Source organism: Tasmannia lanceolata, unplaced genomic scaffold, assembly GCF_043159265.1.
Source record: "Tasmannia lanceolata isolate RefF3 unplaced genomic scaffold, GAP_Taslan_0.1 ptg000003l, whole genome shotgun sequence".
Lineage (NCBI taxonomy): Eukaryota > Viridiplantae > Streptophyta > Magnoliopsida > Canellales > Winteraceae > Tasmannia > Tasmannia lanceolata.
Genome location: NW_027518680.1, coordinates 16011766 through 16033155, shown reverse-complemented (window position 1 = coordinate 16033155; position 21390 = coordinate 16011766). Strand labels below are relative to the sequence as shown.

Here is a 21390-nt window from a genome sequence, read left to right as displayed (position 1 = left end):
AAATTAAAAAGTAGCCGTAATTTTTAGGAAGTCTTGTGTGCGTGTGTGTGGATAGAGATTACTATTAGATTACAATATTAATTGCGGCTACTTTTAATTCCAGACTACATTCCCAGCCAGTAGCACTACCTCTTTTTTTTCTTCCTTTAAACGAAGAATTTTGTAGAAAGAAGAGAAGCAGTGAGCTCCCCAGCCTAATACTCAATTCAACTCAACAAAGCCTTTGTCCCAAACTAGTTGGGTCGGCTAAAGGAATCCTTTAGAAAAAATTCATGAAGAAGGTAAAAGGAATCTACGCGGCTCTAATCCTAGTTCTAGTTGGGTTCTTCTACGTGGATTATTTTCTTCCATTCTATCCTATCCAACGCCAAGTTCTATGTTATGTTCCTAGCTATCAAGTCTTTCCTCAATGTTTCTACCCAAGTTGTTTTCGGTCTGCCCCTACCTCTTCTTACTCCATATCAATTTGGCACGAGTCGCCTCTTCTCATCGAAGGATCCAAAGGTCTACGTTGGATATGTCCAAACCATCTTAAGTGGTGCTCTCTCATCTTCTCCTCAATTAGAGCCACCTCCACCTTTTACGAATGTCTTCATTTTTAATTCTATCTAACCTTGTGTGGCCGCACATCCATCTAAGCATTCGCATCTCCGCTACACTCATCTTATGCGCATGCTGCTTCTTGGTGGCCAGCATGGCTGGCCTCACAGCTCTTATAAAACTTTCCCTTCAACTTGGTAGGGATTTTATAGTCGCACAGAACTCCTGAGGCAAGCTTCCACTTCAACCAACCTGCTCTTATTCTATGGTTAACATCCTCTTCAATCTCTTCTTCCTTATGTAAAATTGAACCAAGATAGCGAAAGATATCCCTCTTACGTACCTCATGTCCAGTCATATTTACTACATCCTCGTCCCGCCTCCTTACATTACTAAAGTTGCATTCCATATATTATGTCTTAGTCCTACTCAGTCTAAAACCTTTAGATTCCAAAGTAGTTCTCCATAACTCTAATTTAGCATTTACTCCTGCGTTGGTTTTCTCGATTAATACTATGTCATCTGCAAATAACATACACCACGGCACCTCATCCTGGATACCCTCCGTAAGCTCATCCATAACTAGCGTAAAAAGATAAGGGCTTAGAGCTGATCCTTGGTGCAGCCCTATTGTAATTGGAAAGTCACTAGACGTGCCATCTGTGGTTCTGACACTAGTTACTGCTCCATTGTACATATCCTTAATCACATCAACAAATTTAGTAGGCACTTTTTTCCTTTCAAGGACCAACCAAATAACACTCCTGGGAACCCTATCATACGCTTTCCCCAGCCTAATAACACCTTTACATTCAAAAGGCTGAAACTAAAGAAGCATATGGCTTGATAATTAGGAAACCCAATTTCCCTTAACTATCCCATTACTTTCATTAATGGCAAATGGAAGAAAAAATTTCACAGAAACATCAACATGGTTGGAGGAAAAACTAGCAATTACTTCCAGATAAAAGAGCACATGATCTAAACTTTCCACCAAAATGATGGTAGTTCCAAGATGACATGGCTTGGAAAAAGCTGAGACATTACTATATTAATGCTGGTTAAAGCTTTAAGTGATAACAATGCATTTGAATGTAGATTTTACTAACAGGTCCAACTGGGAAAGTTATATTCTTCCGTTATATTCTTCCTCCAAATAATAGCATTCCGGTATTCCACTATAGGGAACATAATTTATCAAAGTTTTAAGAAGAAAAGTGAAATTGATATATGAGATTAAATCACCTGCAATGATGCAAGCTTTCCTTCAGAAACAGCAGCCTGTTTTTTCAGTGCATCATTTGAACTGACAAGAGCCTCGATCTCTGAAGTTTTTGCAGCCAAAGCATCTCCCATATTTGATTCAATTTTGTTTACTGCAATCTTGGATACAGATAAGTCGTGTTGTAGCTGTTTTACATGAGCCTCAAACGAATTACTACGCTCTCTCTGTTAAGAAGGAGATTAACTAGTAAATAACACGGTATACTTTCAATGCCATAACAATACTTATCGGCATAGTTTTAAATTTCAACCAAAATCCAAATACCGAAATCCAAAATTTCAGATTTCGATTGAAATTTGGTCATTTTGACTGAAATTGCAAAAAAATCGGCTGAAATGAATGAAATTTGAAAAAAAAAAAAAAATCAGTTTCGGTAGGGTCCGAAACCGAAATTTTAATTTATGCTTATAAAACATATTGGTAGCCTGAAGCATTACATAAATAATGTAATGATGTAAGAGAACAGCATTTCACCTCAGCAACCAGAAGCACCTCCAGTTGGGAATTTTCGGACTTGTATTCTTGAAGGCGAGATGAAAGTCCAGCACAAACCTGGGCATTCATAGAAGAGAGATTGATTAAGAATTCAATAGATATCAGGGTCAGAAAACATTAATTGACATATTCTCAAACTTCAAAAGTAAAAGCATGATATACTTAACATTTTCAAGCAGAGTTTTGAAAAATGAATGTTCTAATCCACTAGCTTGAGCATATATGGCATTTCAGTAAAATATTCAAAGTTGAAGTTCTTAGTGGGTGTTGCCAAATATCAGTGCCTTCAATTAAATAAATTTCATACCGCTTCCCACTATCTTTTTTTTCACATTTTTGTCAAGAAGAACAACTATCTAACAATAGAGAATTTTGAATTTTTGATGGCGGAAGTAACTGAAAAATGAAACTACTGAGTTTGAAGGTTGTGTTGATGTTTTTGGTTTGGACATTATTTTCTTTTCTCTTCAAATCAAATCAGATCCCAGAGGAAAAAAGAAAATTGTCTCCTTCAAGAAATAAAATAACTATGATTTGGCCGACACTTCGAATTTATTGCCGACACACGTGTCGTGTCGTGTCCGACACGACACCCGTGTTCACACGTGTCGACACTCCTTTAGACACTTTTAGATGTACTGCTAGAGCGTTAGCAACTTTATATGTATGTATGTGTATGAATGTGACATTATTTCTAGTTTTTTAGGGGTTTCCATGTCAGATACCTCATATCCGTGTTGAAACTTGGTCGAAACTTTGCACACGAATCTGTGTCCACAAATCATGAGTATATGTACTTTCAATTTTAGATGTGTCCCCGTTTCTAAATTTTGGGAGTTTGCCGTGTCCGACACCCCGTGTCTGTGTCGAAACGCGACACTCGTGTCCGTGTCCACAAATCATAGAAAATAAGACAAACTGGCTTGCCAAAAAACATTGCATATTATGGCTATCAACGACAAGTCCCATATATTATGTGCGTGTGCATAAAGGAGATTTTCACATTACACTTAATAGAACAAATTCGGTAAGGATAGAATACGCCACATCGTCGATCGAAGGTCATATTCCATTTGAACTCAAATCTTAACCATTCAGCCAACTCATAAAATATACTTAGACCGAGATATATAGGGAGATGATAAATTCACTGCCTTTTTCACATATTCGCCCCTTTATACTCACTGCTGGTAAGCTACGTTTAATGTGAAAAGAAAGTACTAAACTGTTTTTTTTTTTTAATGAGAAGACGATGATAGTTTTTGTAGGCCAGGCTGGAACCAAACAAAGCAGAGAAATGGCCTCGCTCATATGAAAGAAAGGGCTCTTATAGGTTTTGTTGTATGCCCGCAACGGAACTGAGCAGCACAGAAGTTACAGCAACCCGGTTCTCTCAATAGGCAGTAAGTACCGAACTCTTTTACCCATCTAACAAGTAATTTCTATTTTTGAACATTTTGCCTATTTTGACCATTTTATAAAAATTCATCAAATCCTCCATTTTTCTTCATTTCCACACCTCTCTTGTTCTCAAATCCTTCTACTCATCTCTATTGTCATTATATTTGATTTATTTGCAAATATGAGGGCATTCATCCTGATGAGGACGACGAAGATTAGGACATTGATCTTGATAAAGAGGATGAAGATTAGGATGTCGATCCTAGTGATATTCATGGAGCTATCGGTGGTGATGACGAGAGGCACCATTCAATCATGATGATGCAGCTTACGACTTGGCATTTGTATGATTAACTTTTTATTTTTCTTAGTTTCATTGATGTTGGATGTTTTAAGTATAAAATGTGCATTTCTGTTAAATTTGGTTCGTATAATGGTTTTTTATATTTTTCTAACAGTTTGTTATTGTTTGATTTTTTTTTTAATTTTTAACTCTTAAAAAAATTACTCTGCTCTTAGCATCGTTCCCAAAACGAAACACTGAAACGTCTCACCCCAGTGATCAAAATGAAATGCCAAATGAAACAGCATTGACATCTAAGCCCCCATCAATTCCATCATCCTAGCTATGATATGGATAAATTGTACAGGTCACAGGTTTTTTTTTCTTTTTTTGAATGGCTGGTACAGGTCACAGGTTAGAAATTTAGAATATGGATATGTCTAACAGTAACATTGCAGTTCCATTAGAAACCAATTTCCATCCAACCTAGCAAATAAACCATATGTCATGGAGACTACAACCAGTTACTTAGATATCGTATAAAATGTCACATTCAAAATAGCTCTATTTGTGGTGAGAGACAGGCAACTCACATGCATGAAATATTACCAGCTGAATAGACTATGCATAAATGAGAATACATTACAGTCTTCCTTTGCAGAGAGATAAAGAAATAGTTATTGTGATTTCCAGTTTACACAAGTGATATATTTTCTCTCTCTTTTTCCTTTTTGAACACGATTAGAGTGATATCTTACCCTAGCTAACCTGGCCTCTTTTGATTGACCAGTAGAAATTGCACTTTTAAGCAGTCCCTGAGCCTGCAAACCAGCTATAGGGACTAATCAATGATAACCCCAGATGCTAAACCAATAAAAATCCAAACTACTAGGATTTGCGAAGTAATGTGATATGTTTTACACAGCAACACATACTTCACCTCATCAAGTTGGTCTTGCACTCTCATGGGAGAGGTCTCAGTTATATGTTCCTGTTGCTTGGTCGGATTTGGAAGAGTCTCTGGCAATACCTCCACATCCTTCTCTTGAATGCTGCTATTACTGTGAATTTCCACCATTTCACTTTCAGGATTCCCTTGTTTGATATTAAAAGAAAAGTCCTCATTCGCTAATGTGGCTTTTGGGTCAGCATCAGCTGGAACTGGATGGTGTCCATTCACAAACTCAACTCCATCTGTGGATGGTGAAGTGGACTTTTCAGGCCCCTCTGTTGTATTCTCGATAGAAATCTCACCATTTGTGGAGGAAGTGACATCTTTTACTCCATTCTCAATGGGCAAGTCTTTCACCATAGCATCAGCATCATGGTTTCTAACATCTGGAGGGGTCTCCAGTAAAGATACACTCAAAATTTCTGTATCTTTACTAACATCAGAAAGTGGGTCTGTGCTTGCATGGGCTGTAAAATTGTTGGGCATGGCCCCAGAATTTTCAGATGTGGAGCCTTCATCTTTATCGGCCGTAACATTTGAAACAGATGCTTGTATGCTAATCTCCTCTCGTTCAGTATTGCTTGTTTTAGGAGGTTCAATAGTGGAACGTCTCAAGTTACCCTGTAAGAGAAATCATATGGGCCACCATGCGATGAATAACATTAATTGGGTTCTTAAAGAACATGGAAACAGTTTTAGTGTCCAAATTCGGGGATATGCCAGTTAAAAACCTCTTTTGATTTTGTCGCCCTGGGTTGAAACTCTTGTCCATTGGATGCTTATTGGTTGTCAAAAGAAAAACATAAGAATATCAATAAATAAGCAGTGAATTGCCATATGAAAGAAACACACAGAGTCAAGAGAGAATCTGTAAATGCTCAAAACAAGAGGGGCTTAACCTCCACTTATGATAAAATATGTACTTATTTAGCATGGTAAAATTTAGAGGAGATGAATTGAGACCTATACCTGGAGGCTTTGGGTCAGACTGTTCATTCGACAGCTCACTGACAACCAGCTTCGCTCTTCGATCTACAACTTCAAATATATCTGATTGCAGCCATCAAATTATTTTAGACTCTTGAAACATATCCAAATATCAATTTCTGAATTTTATTAAAATAAGAAATAAAGATTTGGGAAAATCAAGTTTGATGTAAGATTCAAATACGGAATATGAAAAAGTAGATAACACATTAATTGGAGTGACTAACTCAGGGGTGTGTGAGACTCATATGTTAGCTTCTTTTTTTTAGTACTAAGTGCAAAAGATTATTAAGCTCAGATTTTCTGAGAGGAAAAGTACAGGAGATATATTAGTTAATAAATTTCTACCCATGAATAGAACATCTGGTTTTCGAATCTCAGCCTATACCGACTGCTGGCTGTTTTGAAACCATTCCAGCCTTAGGGAGACAAAAGTTGAGCAACCACTGAAGCTCGTGTAAAAATATAGAGGGTCATTAAAAGATTTTCCATTTGTGAAGATTGAGTTAGAACCACCTTGCAGGGTTATTTACAATTCCCTCTCATTTGGGCGAGAATTAACACGTGGAGGGCACTCTACATCATTTTAGCACCACTTATAAGTGGGAATACCTAGATTTATAAAACTTGTTAGATGTTGTATGTGTGCATAAGGGCACTTTGGTCCTTGTACCTCTTCCTTTTATATAAATACATTCGTGAGGAGGAAGCATAGCTCTCTAACTTACCATTCCTCTCATTTTTCCCTCTTCTCTCCTCTCTCAACATGGTATCAAAGCCCTAGAGTTTTGATCCCCTAGGGACCCCCATTGTTCCTCCTCTCTTCTTCTTCCTCTTCCTCCTTGGTCCAAACCCTAACCCTAGCCAAACCCTAACGATCTCCATCCCCAAACCCTACCCTCATCCCTATCTCTCTCATCCCTCTCTACCTCCCATCTCCACGCCTCCCATCAGACCCCTCCCCATCCTCCCTCGCACACCCCAACAGCACCCACCCCCACTCTCGCCACTCTCATCAGACACAACCCCCCCCCTCCTCTTCCTTCGCAAAGCTAGGACTGTATTATATATACATTCCAGCTTGAGGGGGAGTGTTAGATGTTGTATGTGTGCCTAAGGGCATTTTGATCTTTGTAACTCTTCATTTTATATAAATACATTGGTGAGGGGGAGCATAGCTCTCTAACTTACCTTTCCTCTCATTTTTCTCTCTTCTCTCCTCTCCTCTCTCAACAAAATTCTTAAGGGATCAAAGAAGACTAAAATCCTAATTTGGTTGAAAATCCCTCCTTCCCCATAAGTTCTCAAATACCTTTCTTTCTATGTCTTTCTTCTACAAACCTTTTCCAATCACTATGTATGACTTTAAGAGATTGCATTGCCAAACAAGAGATCAAACAAGAACTCTTTGAAATTGTAGTTTTACATAGAAAAGTTCCAACAACCCGGACATTGTGAGTTGATGTCATCAACAAAAATTTTAGAAGACTGAAATGGAGTTGAGGGATCAAGCCTACGCTGGCCGACTTTTGAAAGCGTAAGTTCCTTTTTTCCCATCCATCCTAAGTGCATCTATTTAGCTTCCTTTTGTTCATTGTAAGATGATGGCTGGATCAACATGTGCCCAATTGGTAATCTGAGTTGAAAAATATTCTTATCTTGTAGATTTTTCCCGAGGGATTTGCTGACAAAATGGACACCATGCTGACATTGTAATGTGCGATGATCCCAATGTCCCTGATGAAGTCAAAGAAGAAATTTTGGCATCTACAAATTGAAGATGCCAGAAACATGCCAAGGAATGATACTGCATTAGGTAGGGAATCAAAGCAATGGTTGAAGCTATCAATAGAACTGGAAAGCCCACATTATTACAAGCAACGAATACCTCCTCCCAATTATATTGGATGAATGGAGATAGAGGCAAGGGAGGACCATTTGGTATGTCTGAACGGAACCAAGTCTTTAAGATATGCTGAAGATAGGTGAGAAACATTTTGGGTAGCTAGGGAATATGGTGAAATACCATTCAAAAAGAGAAGAGGGAGGGGAGGTGACACTGCATTAGGTAGGGAATTAAAGCAATGGTTGAAGCTATCAATAGAACTGGAAAGCCCACATTATTACAAGCTACAAATACCTCCTCCCAATTATATTGGATGAATGGAGATAGAGGCAAGGGAGGACCATTTGGTAGGTCTGAAGGGAACCAAGTCTTTAAGATATGCTGAAGATAGGTGAGAAACGTTTTGGGTAGCTAGGGACAAGTGTTACCTCATAGCTGGACAGTTATTGCTAAAATGTCTGCATTTGTGTTGGACACCGAGTACTGACATTTCGAACCATGGCAATTGCCAACTCATGGAAGTTGTTGGCATGGTGAAACAAATTATTGATGCAATATATTTGTAAAAGATGTTCATCGATGTGGTTTTTATAATCAATATAGAGAAGGTTTACAATCATTTTGAATGGCTCCTATTAACATGGATACTCAAAAGCATGGGATTTGGTCTTAAGTTGAGTAAATGAAAGTGGTAGCGTGTGTGTGTGTGTGTGTCCAATGTTAGGTTTCTTCTCTTGGGACTGGGCTATAACACTCTCTAGCAGTCTACAATGGCTATCATCCCTAAAAAGTAAAATTTTATAGAATTCTTTGTGACATTGAAGCGGGCCAGGGAAGCCCAATTAGTACCCACGACCAATACATGGACTACATGATGGTTTTCAAAGAGGACAACCCTGAACGAGTTGACTAAGCCTTCCTTAAATTAATTGAGGTTTCCATTGGACAACGAGTAAATTCAAGAAATGCCTATATTGTGGATGAAATCAAAGGAGGATCTCATTTACGAGGCGAATCAATTTCTTCGTTCGAAGGGAATTGCCACTCATGCAAGGAGTGAGAACTCAATACGTATCATTTTTTATGAGTAACGGAAATCTCTATTGACATGGGATGAAGCATTTATCAAAACCTTATTCTCCCAAGTAGTATTACTTTAATATGAGTGGTCGTATCCAGTTAGTTTATTTATTACATTATAAAACACTGCATAATTTCATATATAAAAGATATGTCGCAAAAAGGAAAATTCACTAGTTGGAGTGGATGGACATGTAAATCAAAGGCCGAGGGGGATCATAAGAGGAATAAATCTGGATCTGACCTAACAACTTCAGTAATCAAAATGATCCATCCTCTCTTCCATCTCAGATCCTTGCAAAGCTTTTAAGAAAATTATAGGGCAACAATTTTATTTTTATCTTTTGAATGGTATATATCTAAGGCACCAAAGATTTTAGACTGAGCAGGACTAAGGCAGAGTATATGGAGTGCAACTTTAGTAATGTAAGGAGGCGGGGCGATGATGTAGTAAATATGATTACACAGGGAGGGGGGAAGGAACGTGTTACCTCATAGCTGGACAGTTATTGCTAAAATGTCTGCATTTGTGTTGGACACCATGTACTGGCATTTCGAACCATGGAAATTGCCAACTCATGGAAGTTGTTGGCATGGTGAAACAAATTATTGATGCAATATATTAGTAAAAGTTGTTCATCGATGTGGTTTTTAGAATCAATATAGAGAAGGTTTACAATCATTTTGAATGGCTCCTATTAACATGGATACTCAAAAGCATGGGATTTGGTCTTAAGTTGAGTAAATGAAAGTGGTAGCGTGTGTGTGTGTGTGTGTCCAATGTTAGGTTTCTTCTCTTGGGACTGGGCTATAACACTCTCTAGCAGTCTACAATGGCTATCATCCTTACAATAGAAAATTTTTATAGAATTCTTTGTGACATTGAAGTGGGCCAGGGAATCCCAATTATTACCCACCACCAGTACATGGACTAAATGATGGTTTTCAAAGAGGACAACCCTGAACGAGTTGACTAAGCCTTCCTTAAATTAATTGAGGTTTCCATTGGACAACGAGTAAATTCAAGAAATGCCTATATTGTGGATGAAATCAAAGGAGGATCTCATTTACGAGGCGAATCAATTTCTTCGTTCGAAGGGAATTGCCACTCATGCAAGGAGTGAGAACTCAATGCGTATCATTTTTTATGAGTAACGGAAATCTCTATTGACATGGGATGAAGCATTTATCAAAACCTTATTCTCCCAAGTAGTATTACTTTAATATGAGTGGTCGTATCCAGTTAGTTTATTTATTACATTATAAAACACTGCATAATTTCATATATAAAAGATATGCCGCAAAAAGGAAAATTCACTAGTTGGAGTGGATGGACATGTAAATCAAAGGCCGAGGGGGATCATAAGAGGAATACATCTGGATCTGACCTAACAACTTCAGTAATCAAAATGATCCATCCTCTCTTCCATCTCAGATCCTTGCAAAGCTTTTAAGAAAATTATAGGGCAACAATTTTATTTTTATTTTTTGAATGGTATATATCTAAGGCACCAAAGGTTTTAGACTGAGCAGGACTAAGGCAGAGTATATGGAGTGCAACTTTAGTAATGTAAAGAGGCGGGGCGACGATGTAGTAAATATTACTAGACAGGAGGTACCTAAGAGGTATATCTTTTGCTATCTTGGTTCAATCCTACATAAGGAAGGAGAAATTGAAGAGGATGTTAACCACAGAATAAGAGCAGGTTGGTTGAAGTGGAGGCATGCTTCAGGAGTTCTGTGCGATCGTAAAATACCTACCAAGTTGAAGGGAAAGTTTTATAAGACAGTTATGAGGCCAGCCATGTTGTACGGCTCAAAATGTTGGGCCACCAAGAAGCAGCATGTACATACGATGAGTGTAGCGGAGATGCGAATGCTTAGATGGATATGCGGCCACACAAGGTTAGATCGAATTAAAAATGAAGACATCTGTAAAATGGTGGGGGTGGCACCAATTGAGGAGAAGATGACAGAGCACCGCTTAAGATGGTTTGGCATATCCAACGTAGGCCTTTGGATGCTCCGGAGAGAAGAAGTGACTAGTGCCAAGTTGATGGAGTAAAAAGAGGTAGGGCCAGACCGAAAACAACTTGGGTAGAAACAGTGAGAAAAGACTTAAGGCTAGGAACATAACAGAGAACATGACCTTGGATTAGGATAGAATGGAAGAAAATGATCCACGTAGATGAACCCAACTAGTGTCGGGATTAGACTTAGTCAATTTGAGTCGGGTAGATCCTTTCACCTTCTTCATGAAAATTTTCTAAAGGATTCATTAGCCGACCCCAACTAGTTTGGGAAAAAGGCTTAGTTGAGTTGAGTTTTATATATCTAAGGCAGCAATTTATTACTACATGTGTTGCTAATTGTTTCTATTTTTTGAAATGTAACATACTTTAAGAATCGCGTGTTAATTGTTCTAATTATTTATATCTACTATCTAGAGTCATGACCTTTAATTTCTTTCATTTTGTCACAATTTCAACTTCTAAGACTATTAAAAGCTTATGAAACTCGCGAGCTTCTCATTTCCCAATTTTCACATTTCTAGGGCAGAAAGTTCAATCCTGAGTATAAGATACATTTATTTCCGCAATTCATTGAGCGTTTTGTAAATGAAATGTAACGAAGAATTTTTCTAGTTCTAAACAAGAGCAATCTGTCTAATCCATTAGCAATCACCAAACAAAAACCTCGGATCAGAATCTAAACACAACGAATTATCCATTTTCCATGAAAAAATAGTCCACAGATTACCAAAAAAAAAAACCTAAACTCGTCAGCATTACCAGAATCATCAAAATATAAGATGAGATGCATACCTTCAGCGACTTTGAACCAAGAAGCCATTAGGGTTTAGAAAGAAGGGATTTCAAAAGAAAAAAAAAAAAAACCGTGCCCTAGAGAAGAAACAGGGAATTTGTTGTTCATATATTGGATCCGATCGAATGAGATACGAAATTAAAGGGCATTTTTATGCTGGGAACAAGATCAGAGCAGTTCGATCGAGCTTTTTATGACGTTTTCATTTGAATTCTCCAAATCGCTCAAATGGTGTTTGAAAAATCTCACGGGGAATTTTTGGGATTTCAATCAATATATGATATCGTGAAGCTCACAGTCACAACATACGGTGGTTGGGATCTAAAATGTTAAAATATTTATTTATACATTTTAAATACTAAGAAAGGTAACAAAAGCCCGTCTAGCTCAGTTGGTAGAGCGCAAGGCTCTTAACCTTGTGGTCGTGGGTTCGAGCCCCACGGTGGGCGTTATAAATTTTTTAATTTAATACTGTTTTTTTGTTCATTTTTTGGTTCCCTTTCTTTCTGGGGTTTGAAACTGGAAAAGGATGTGGGAAAAGGACAAAGGAAAGTGGATGGAGATATAATTTCATTTTTTAAATGGAAAATGATATCGGCACAACTATGTTTTAATATTTGCACGAACCCAGGTTGTCATTAGGGGTGTCAATTGATCCATATGGTCCGATGGATACTCCGAACCCAAACTTTAATGGACGGGATGTGGGCAAACTGGAAAGATCCATGGACGTGTTTTGGATCCTCATCATAGGATTCAAATATTTTTAGGATCGGATCAAGACATGCAGAGAAAATCCGATGGACAGTCACGATCCGAAATATTTTTACAAAAATCCCTTATAAAGTATGTAATAACATATCGAATGTGCGGGGTATTTATGTAAAAGCGAATAAATTTCACATTCCTGTGATTTTATGATTCACTTTTCTTTTCCTCCATTTTCGCCGATCGATACATCTCTTCCTCTTCCTCCATCGTTTTTTTCCCGCAACCCGAATCCGCTCGGCCGATGCATTCACGACATCGCTAGTCACTCGCCCGTACCCTAATCCACTAGGCCACTCCATTCCGTCGATAGTCACAATCTTGTCCTGCACGTGCTCCATCTGCAATAACTAGAGAGAAACGACTTGTTTGGATTCTAACTGCACGTGTTCCAACAGCTCTGTTCATGGATTTCCATCATTGTGCAAGTACTAGGGTTGTGAGTCATTTGGGAGATATTAGTGGTTTACTCGTAGTCAACTAAGCACTCTAACTTCTTTTTAACATTTAAATCTTGTAAAATGTAAGTAGGGCATACTAGGCCTCTTTGATGGATGATCCGATTTGAAATGTATCATGACCAGGACACGGGAAGTAGGATCCGAAGAACACTCTGAATTCGATCCGAGCGATAAGGGATTTGAATGGATTGTGACCGATCCGACCGATAAGGGATTTGAATGGATCGTGACCGATCAAAGTGTATCCGTTGACACCCTTAGTTGTCATTTCGATTTTTATTGGCTTGTGAGGTCTCTTTCGGAACTGTAATTGGGCTGATACCATTTCCCTTTTTAAAAAAAGGTCTAAATTTGAGTACTAATTTTGAAGAAAATAAAATTACATGCAGCTAGATAAGGCATCTACTATTGACCCCAACAATGCTATATTGATACCAATATGATGAGTTTTTATATGGTGTAAGGCCTAAAAACTATACGGTAGGGGACCAGGGGTGCACCCTTGATATTTGATCCAACAGCAGCTTCTTAAAAAGGGAGCTGTTGTTGGTCTCTCCATCGGTGGTACTCTCGGTCTTCATATCATTATGATATGTGCATGTTAGTGGGGTTAGTTAGATTGTGGTTATTAATTATGTGGTTATGGGTTTAAGGTTGTGTATGTTAGTTATTTCCTATGTGTTATGTAAGTGTGTTAGTTAGGTAGTGATGTAAAACTACCTTTATGCTTGTATTTAAGTTTGTATTTCAATGGAATGGAGAAGAACAGAAGAGAAATTTTACATCACAAAGGAAACTTTGTCCTTGGAGAGTCATGGTTCCTCTCGATTTGAACCACTGAGAGGTCCGGTTGCCTCGAATCAACCTCCCCCCCCCAGGCACGTAACAAGTGGTGTCAGAGCCGTCGATCTTGCGCCATGGCTGCGCCTTCGGAGTTTTGGGAGTCCATACATGAAGATCTGCAGGAGATCAAGGCATTGGTTTTGAAAATGATGGAAGAACATCGACGATTTGAGGAGGGCTTGGAAAAAATCAGCAAGGCGATCAAAGAAATCTACGAAGATGAAAAGTTCAATCATGACAATGTTGATCTTTTAGTGAAGAAAAATACAAGAATTGATGGTGATGAAGGTGATTCAGTTGAACGCGTTGTCACTTGATTTTGCTGACCCATTTGGTCGTTTCATCGTTTCAATTTTGATCCCAACAGATTTTGAATGTAGAGTTCAAGAGATTGCGACCATTAAGATATGGGACCCCGGTGGATTAAAGTGTTTAATTCAATAATTTGACCTTGAGGGCAAGGTCGTTTCTAAGGGGGGAGGAATGATATGTGCATGTTAGTGGCGTTAGTTAGATTGTCGTTATTAATTATGTGGTTATGGATTTAAGGTTGTGGATGTTAGTTATTTCCTATATGTTATGTAAGTGTGTTAGTGGGTTAGTGGGGTAGTGACGTAAAACTACCTTTATGCTTGTATTTAAGTTTGTATTTCAATGGAATGTAGAAGAAGAGGAGAGAAATTTTACAGCACAAAGGAAACTTTGTTCTTGGAGAGTCATGGTTCCTCTCGATTTGAACCACTAGGTTGACCGATTGCCTCAAATCAACCTCTCTCCCCCCTCTTTTTCTATTTTCATTTTGTTGTTTGTGTTACGGCCGATTAGGCACGTAACACATTATCCTTTGATTAAACATAAACGATAATTTGAATTGACAAGAATTTAGATTTTATTTATAAAAACCTTCAAGATACACCACTAAAATGCCAATAACCATATCGTATTCCTCTAAATCTTGGAAACAAAAAAAAAACCTTAGAAGATAAATTTCTACAGCCCAAATAGGGCCTGCTTGGATTGCAGGAATTTTTTGGAAAAGTTTAGAAAGGGAAAAAAAACTATAAAATTTCATGCTCTCCTATGGTTTCATTGCACATGAAAAAAAGGTGACTTGAACCACCACACTTAAAGTTTTATTTGGAGGGACCTTTAAATTTATTTATTTTTTAAAAATTTATAATTTTTTTTATGATAGTACGACAACTCATCTTGTCTTTTAATGTAATTAGTTGTTAAAGGCTATTACAACTCTCAAAGAGTTGTGAGCAGCAAGTTAAAAAAGAAAAGACAAGATAAGTTTGTCTTATTATCAGAACATGTTAGCGCAAATATCACTGGCTTTAATTCATAATGGTATTCCTAAAATTTGTCCTTTTCCTCTAAATTGTGGAATCACTTTCCTCTAAATTATGGAAATAAAAAAAAAATCTTAAAGAACCATTTTTTCAAGAAATTTTTTTGGTGCATTCCAAACAAGCCTAAAGCGATTATCTTTATTCCTCTACGCGGACCTTTGTTATTTTCCTCTTCTTAACCTTATGAAGACCATTAGCAAGATGATTAAAATAAATAACGGAGAGGGGAGAGACTTGTGAGAATGAGAGTGAGGAAGCAAGAAAAGCCACTGAAAACGGGGGAAAATTGAATTTGAATTCATGTATTTATTTTGTCACCTGTTTTTAAGGATTTCTCACACTTTTCTCCACTAGTGCTCTCTCAACTCTCTCCCCTCCCTCCTCTGCTCATCTTTAACAATTGGACCTACCAAATTTCAGGGAATAATTTTTCATGGTACCCAAACATGTCATTAGTGTGGTTCATATGCTGTGCCATCGCTACAATTGGGCACGTCTAAGTGATGATAGAATGACTTAGATCTCTCTCTCTCTCTGATGCAAAATTAGGCCTAAATAAGTGGCATATTTGCCAATTAGTATTTTATTAAGAGTATTTTAGTCATTTGATTGTTTAGAGTTCTTATTTTAGTAGGCTTCTTTAAGAGTTCATGTTTTAGTAGGACTCTAGTTCTTAGGTTGTTTATTTGCCTATATGTAGGCCTCTTTACAGCTTATTTTAGAACTTTGATGATTAATTGAATGAATTAAGATTCTCCTCTCTAATTTCCTCTCCTCTTCTCCCCCAAGTCTTCTTCTCCTCTTTCTCCTCTATTCTTCTTCTTCTATTCTCTTCTATTCTTCTCCTTCTTCTCCTATTCTCTTCTATTATTCTCCTTCTATTCTCTTCTTCTCTTCTTTCCTTCTCCCATTTCTTCTAATTCTCTCACATTTCGTCTATTTCTCTCCCCTTTCTTCTATTTCCCTTCACAGTGCTGCATCAATTTGGTATCAAAGCCAAAGATCCAAGTCTCCGAAGATCAAGCCGCGAATCACCCGTAAATTCCGAGGGAAAGATCCAAGCATCTAAAGCAAAAGGTTTACGTTTTCACTCGCAAAAATCTGCAATCTTGAGTGATTTCTTGTGCCACAGGTACGCCAAATTTTACCCCATCCAACAGCCCCTAACTTAGACCCTATTTGTAGCCTATTTCCCAAGTCCAACAGCCTCAAACAAGACCAGTCCACACCTATCCCCATCCATGACCAACAGCCCATAATCCTCCCTATAACCCTCTTGAAACAGTACCCCAAAGCATATATTTTTGTGAAAGCCTTCCTTGAGTTATATCTAGAACCCAGACCTTCTTCCAACCCATCCTCAAATATTCGTTAACTACAGCCCTTTCCCCGTCCCGCAGCCCTAGTTTGTAGGTATAAAGAAACCCCAGTTTCCAGATTTGAAGATTCCAGCTTCATTGGGTTGGTGGTGAACCACCCTAGTTCAAAGAAACGTGACACGCAGGGTCACATAAAAAAGATATAACCCCATCTTTTTTCTAAATTGTTAGTGGGCCACATGATCACCTACTTGAGGAAATAAAGAAAACACTCATTCATTTCCAGTTACATGTAAGACAAGCAACATATAAGTAGCAAGTGGGGCCCTTTACCTTAGCAAGTTACTCTTCTTACTATGGAAGAATAACAAGTTGCTATTACTATTCCATGTGGGACCTGCTACTTTTTACACTAGCTGGGTAAGTTACGTTTAACTTACTAACTTTATTAGTGGGTTGCCAAGTTAGCTATATGTATTTAAGTAGAAAGTGGTATTTCTTGGAAAGTGGAAAGTGGTTTCTGAATTGCCCTAAGGTCTATTTTGTTGTGTATTTGGTCACAAAAGAGATAAAGGAAAAAAAATTATATTGTAGTACATGACTTGTGGCATGGTTATTACCCAAGAGGAAAAAGGTGGAAAATAAAAGTACATGCTTTCGTCTTGTCATTTAATAAAAGGTAGTCCAAGTTGTCATGTCAAAGGAGGAAGCTTGCATAATAAGGTAACTTGCACCATACCTTTCCTTCAAGAAAGGCAAGTCCAAATTACTTTTGCTAAAAGTAATTTTCTTTTATTAGAAGGCTTTTACACCCCCATCTTCTTACCTTGGGTACCCTTTCTCATTTATAAACACTGATTAGCATCTTTTTTTTTTTTACCTTTCGGCACCCACCAAAAAAAAAAATTCAGAAAAAAGAGAAAACAGAAATTGATTCTCTCTACACACTCTCTCCTCTCTCCGTTAGTTTTTCTCTCTCTCCTTGTTTGGGCTATTTCTGCTCAAAATTGGCCCTCGACTTCAACACAAAAGTTGTTCGTGACAACTTTTAGAGCGCATCAAGCCTATTTTCAGCAGCGGACAGCAATCTTCAGCACAGTTTCAGGAGCCATCTCAGCTGTTGATCGTGCCCCTTCTTCCGATCATCAGCTTTCACTCATCTGATTTCTGATCCACGACCGACAGTGTGTTTCTTTTGACATGCCATACAGATCAGACTGTTGATTTTAGTTTTCGTCATCGATCTCTCGATCTCTATGACTCCACCATTTATTTCGTTTTTTATGGGTACGATGAAAGCTATTGGAATGGACGCACTCCCTTTAGCTATTATGAGGATCACCAAGCGACTATCTACTGGACTAAAGAACTGTGCGGCCACAAGCCCGATGCTCATGGGACCACATGGAAACGTACCGTCGTTGAAGAAGCGAGCCTCCAATCTGTCTTGGAAGGATGTTCGTGGATTTTTTATGGATCTTTATACGCGCCACTATCTACGGAGATTGAAGTGTGAAGAAGCTGCTCGACGAAAAGAAGCAGCTCGACGTGAACAACAAGCAGCAGCTCGTTGTGCACGCAGAGCTAAAATTGTAGCTGAAAATTTAGTGCGTCGTATACTTGTGTCAGATTTGCAGAGCCACCAGCTTCACACTTCTGAGGCAAATATTGTGGCAGATCCACGTGAGGCTTTTCCCTTCACGGAGTTGATCGAGCACCGTCCTGAGTCAGAGCCGAGTGACATGACTGTTGAGCCATTACCTGAGACAGGTGATTGCGAGCATATTACATAGGATTGCCCTATATTTGCGCCAATTGATCAGATTGCTGAGACTTGTGCCAACACAGATGATCTTGTTTCGCAGATTGATCATGAGGTCCATCAGCCTAACATCACTGGCCCAGCTGTAGTCCTAGATGCTGATTTTATCATTGATTCTACTGAGCCTAATGAGATACCAACAGATGACTTTCATGTTGATTCTCTTGCGCCTACTGAGCTATCAGTTGATGTTGATTGTGTGGAGGATGTTCCCCAATTGGTACCACCCATAGCTGTTTTGCCGATCACGCCGATCCAGGACGAGGACGTTGCCATCTTCCCAGCTTCCCTAATTCTTGCGAAAGGCTTGTCTTTTGATGATTTTGCATGGATGCTTTCTTCCATATTCCGCCGCCAGCCTTTCAGATCACTTTCATTGCTGTCTCGAGCAATAGCCATCATGATTGCTTTAGACGGGCTGCGCCTCCTTCTGCTTCATTGGATTATTTTCATATTTGACCCAGGCGGACTAGAACTCGAGGGCAAGCTCTTTTCAACCGGAGGGAAATGATGCAAATATTAGGCCTAAATAAGTGACATATTTGCCAATTAGTATTTTATTAGGGGTATTTTAGTCATTTGGTTATTTAGAGTTCTTATTTTAGTAGGTTTCTTTAAGAGTTCATGTTTTAGTAGGAATCTAGTTCTTAGGTTGTTTATTTGCCTATATATAGGCCTCTTTATAGCTTATTTTGGAACTTTGATGATTAATTGAATGAATTGAGATTCTCCCCTCTAATTTCCTTTCTTCTTCTCCCCCATGTCTTCTTCTCATCTTTCTCCCCCATTCTTCTTCTTCTTCTCCTATTCTCTTCTATTCTTCTCCTTCTTCTCCTATTCTCTTCTATTCTTCTCCTTCTATTCTCTTCTTCCCATATTCTTCTTCTTTTCTTCTCCCCTTTCGTCTATTTCCCTTCATGGTGCTGCATCTCTCTCTCTCTCTCTCTCTCTCTCTCTCTCTCACACACACACACACAGGGGGCGTAGAGTCGCGACCTAGAGTTGGTTATTGGGCCCTAGAACCCACATACTATCTAGTAAAGAACCTGGCATAGATGTTCCTTTAGGCTCCATTTCTTTTGACATAAAAGAGCGGACCAGTGTATAAGGCTCCCGCCATTGCGGGGTTTGGGGAGGACTAGATGTATGCAGCCTTACCCCTGCTTTTTTGGAGAGAGGATATTTTCGTGACTCGAAGCCGTGATACCAGGTCACAATGGAGCAATGTTACCATTGCGCCAAGGCTTGCCTCTTCTTTCGACATAAAAATGGAAATAAAATTAAAACCAATGGCGATCAGTAGATGTTCCTTTACGTCCATTTTTTAGGTCGAAAGAAAAAGAGTCTAAAGTCGGTGCCAATTTAATTACGGCTAATTTAATCTTGGCACTACAACATTTTAATAATTGTACTAACTTCTTTTGTCTTTTACTGTTTAAACAGCTGTCAAAGGTAGTGCCTAGCCTTAATTAATTATAAACTTAATTATTAGAGACTGACATAAGGACTTGTGTCAAAGGACTTGATAGACCTTTCCTATAGGCTCTTTTTACCACCCATTACAGATCTCCATCATAAGGAAATGGAAGAGAAATGAGAAGGCCAATTTTCATCTTCTTATTCTCTTGTAGAGAATTTGATTTCAAACTATACAATCATAAATAAAACCTAATATAAAAAATTGCCTTTCCAGCATGGCTTTAAATTTCGACCGAAATCTGAGAAAAATCTCAGCCCAAATCCGAAATTTCCTTTGATTTCAGTCCATACCGAAACCGAAATTTCCCAAAATTTCCCAAATTTGGTTGAAATTTCATTAAAATATTAATTTTTTATTATTTTGCCAAAATTTCCTTTGATTTCAGTCCGTACCGAAACCGAAATTCACAAAATTTCATTAAAATATTAAATTTTTATTATTTTGCCGAATTTCTGCCAAAATTTCGGCTCAAAGAAAGGAAAATTCTTAGCTTTTCACCGGATTTCGGCCCTAAATTTGTACCCAAACCGAAATTTAAAACCATGTTTTCCAGTAAAATAATAATTATGAAAAAAGTGGGGCTATTGGAAAGGCCGAGGATAATAGTTTGCCGCTAAGTATTTATCATACCGCAGCTCACTCCCTACAAGGCCTTTGAAGGGCATCCACGTGGAGATATGTGGTAGCAAGGCATCGTTGTTTTCTTTAAACCAACGGTGAGGATGAAAACTTCGGATAAAAGACCTCACCTTTCTGTAAATAAAGTAAAACTCCCACCTCTCGAAGTGAGAAATGGACAGTAGGGTTTAGGAATGCCACCTGTACGGTGGAGATGCAGCCACATACTCCCGCCCAGCCCCTTTTGCCATCCATCACGATCAATACTACAAAACATTCGTAGCATCTTTCATAACCGATGTGGGACTATCCTTCTTCTAATAAAACAAATTATTTGTTTTTCATCATTTGCCAGTACAGTCTAGTATTTTGCAAAGTGTACTGTACAGCCCACACCCTAGGATGATCCAAACCGTCCATTTGGTGGCCCCAAACAAAGTTTGCATAGGATGATCCCAACACTCTGATCTATAGATGTTTTCATAATATGCAATTCCTCTATAGATCGGATGGCTAGGACTAACCTATGGAAATGATTTTTTGGGAATGTTGTGGCCCATCAAATGCATGGTTTGGATCAACCTATGGTGCGGGCCATACAATACTTTTTAGAAAATACTTGACAATACGGGCTTACACCATGTAAAAACTCATTTTTTATAAGATCAAAAGTTTTCTTTATTTTCTAGGAAAATTGTAACTCTACTAAACCTTAGATTTTTCCCATGGAAAATAATTTTTTTCTATTATTTTTTTCGTTGGATCCAAGCGGACCAAGCATGAATTTTTATCATGGAATATTAGTTTACTCAAGATGGGGTGAGGAGAGGGTTAGGAAAGGCCGAAAAACAATGGGAATCGCTTGAGATTTTTTTATTTTCTTCCTCCTCGAGGAGTCTCGTTTTTTTGTATCTTCCTCCTATTTCTGTTTGTTTTCTTTTGTTTTCATGACCATCTTGGTCGTGGCTCCTTTCTAATGAAATTGATTTTAAAAAAAAAAAGAATGGAAAAACAACTCTACACAAAATG

General features: G+C 38.3%; 1 protein-coding gene and 1 non-coding gene across 2 annotated transcripts in view; one reads left to right on the top strand and one right to left on the bottom strand.

Moving 5' to 3' along the window:
• LOC143852479 (golgin Putative 1) overlaps positions 1 to 11961 on the bottom strand; it is a 54158-nt gene extending 42197 nt beyond the window's left edge. Inside the window, exons 1-7 of the mRNA XM_077361866.1 lie at positions 11695 to 11961; positions 5926 to 6006; positions 5688 to 5734; positions 4945 to 5577; positions 4763 to 4825; positions 2300 to 2377; positions 1786 to 1989 (exon numbers count right to left, since the gene is read on the bottom strand). Of these exons, the coding sequence (XP_077217981.1) occupies positions 1786 to 1989; positions 2300 to 2377; positions 4763 to 4825; positions 4945 to 5577; positions 5688 to 5734; positions 5926 to 6006; positions 11695 to 11722 (1134 nt within the window). The 5' untranslated portion in view covers positions 11723 to 11961. The remainder of the gene's footprint in view (positions 1 to 1785; positions 1990 to 2299; positions 2378 to 4762; positions 4826 to 4944; positions 5578 to 5687; positions 5735 to 5925; positions 6007 to 11694) is intronic.
• Positions 11962 to 12071: 110 nt separating this feature from the next.
• On the top strand, positions 12072 to 12144 carry TRNAK-CUU (transfer RNA lysine (anticodon CUU)). The gene has a single exon. It is a non-coding gene; the product is annotated as a tRNA-Lys (tRNA).
• The last annotated feature ends 9246 nt before the right edge of the window (positions 12145 to 21390 follow it).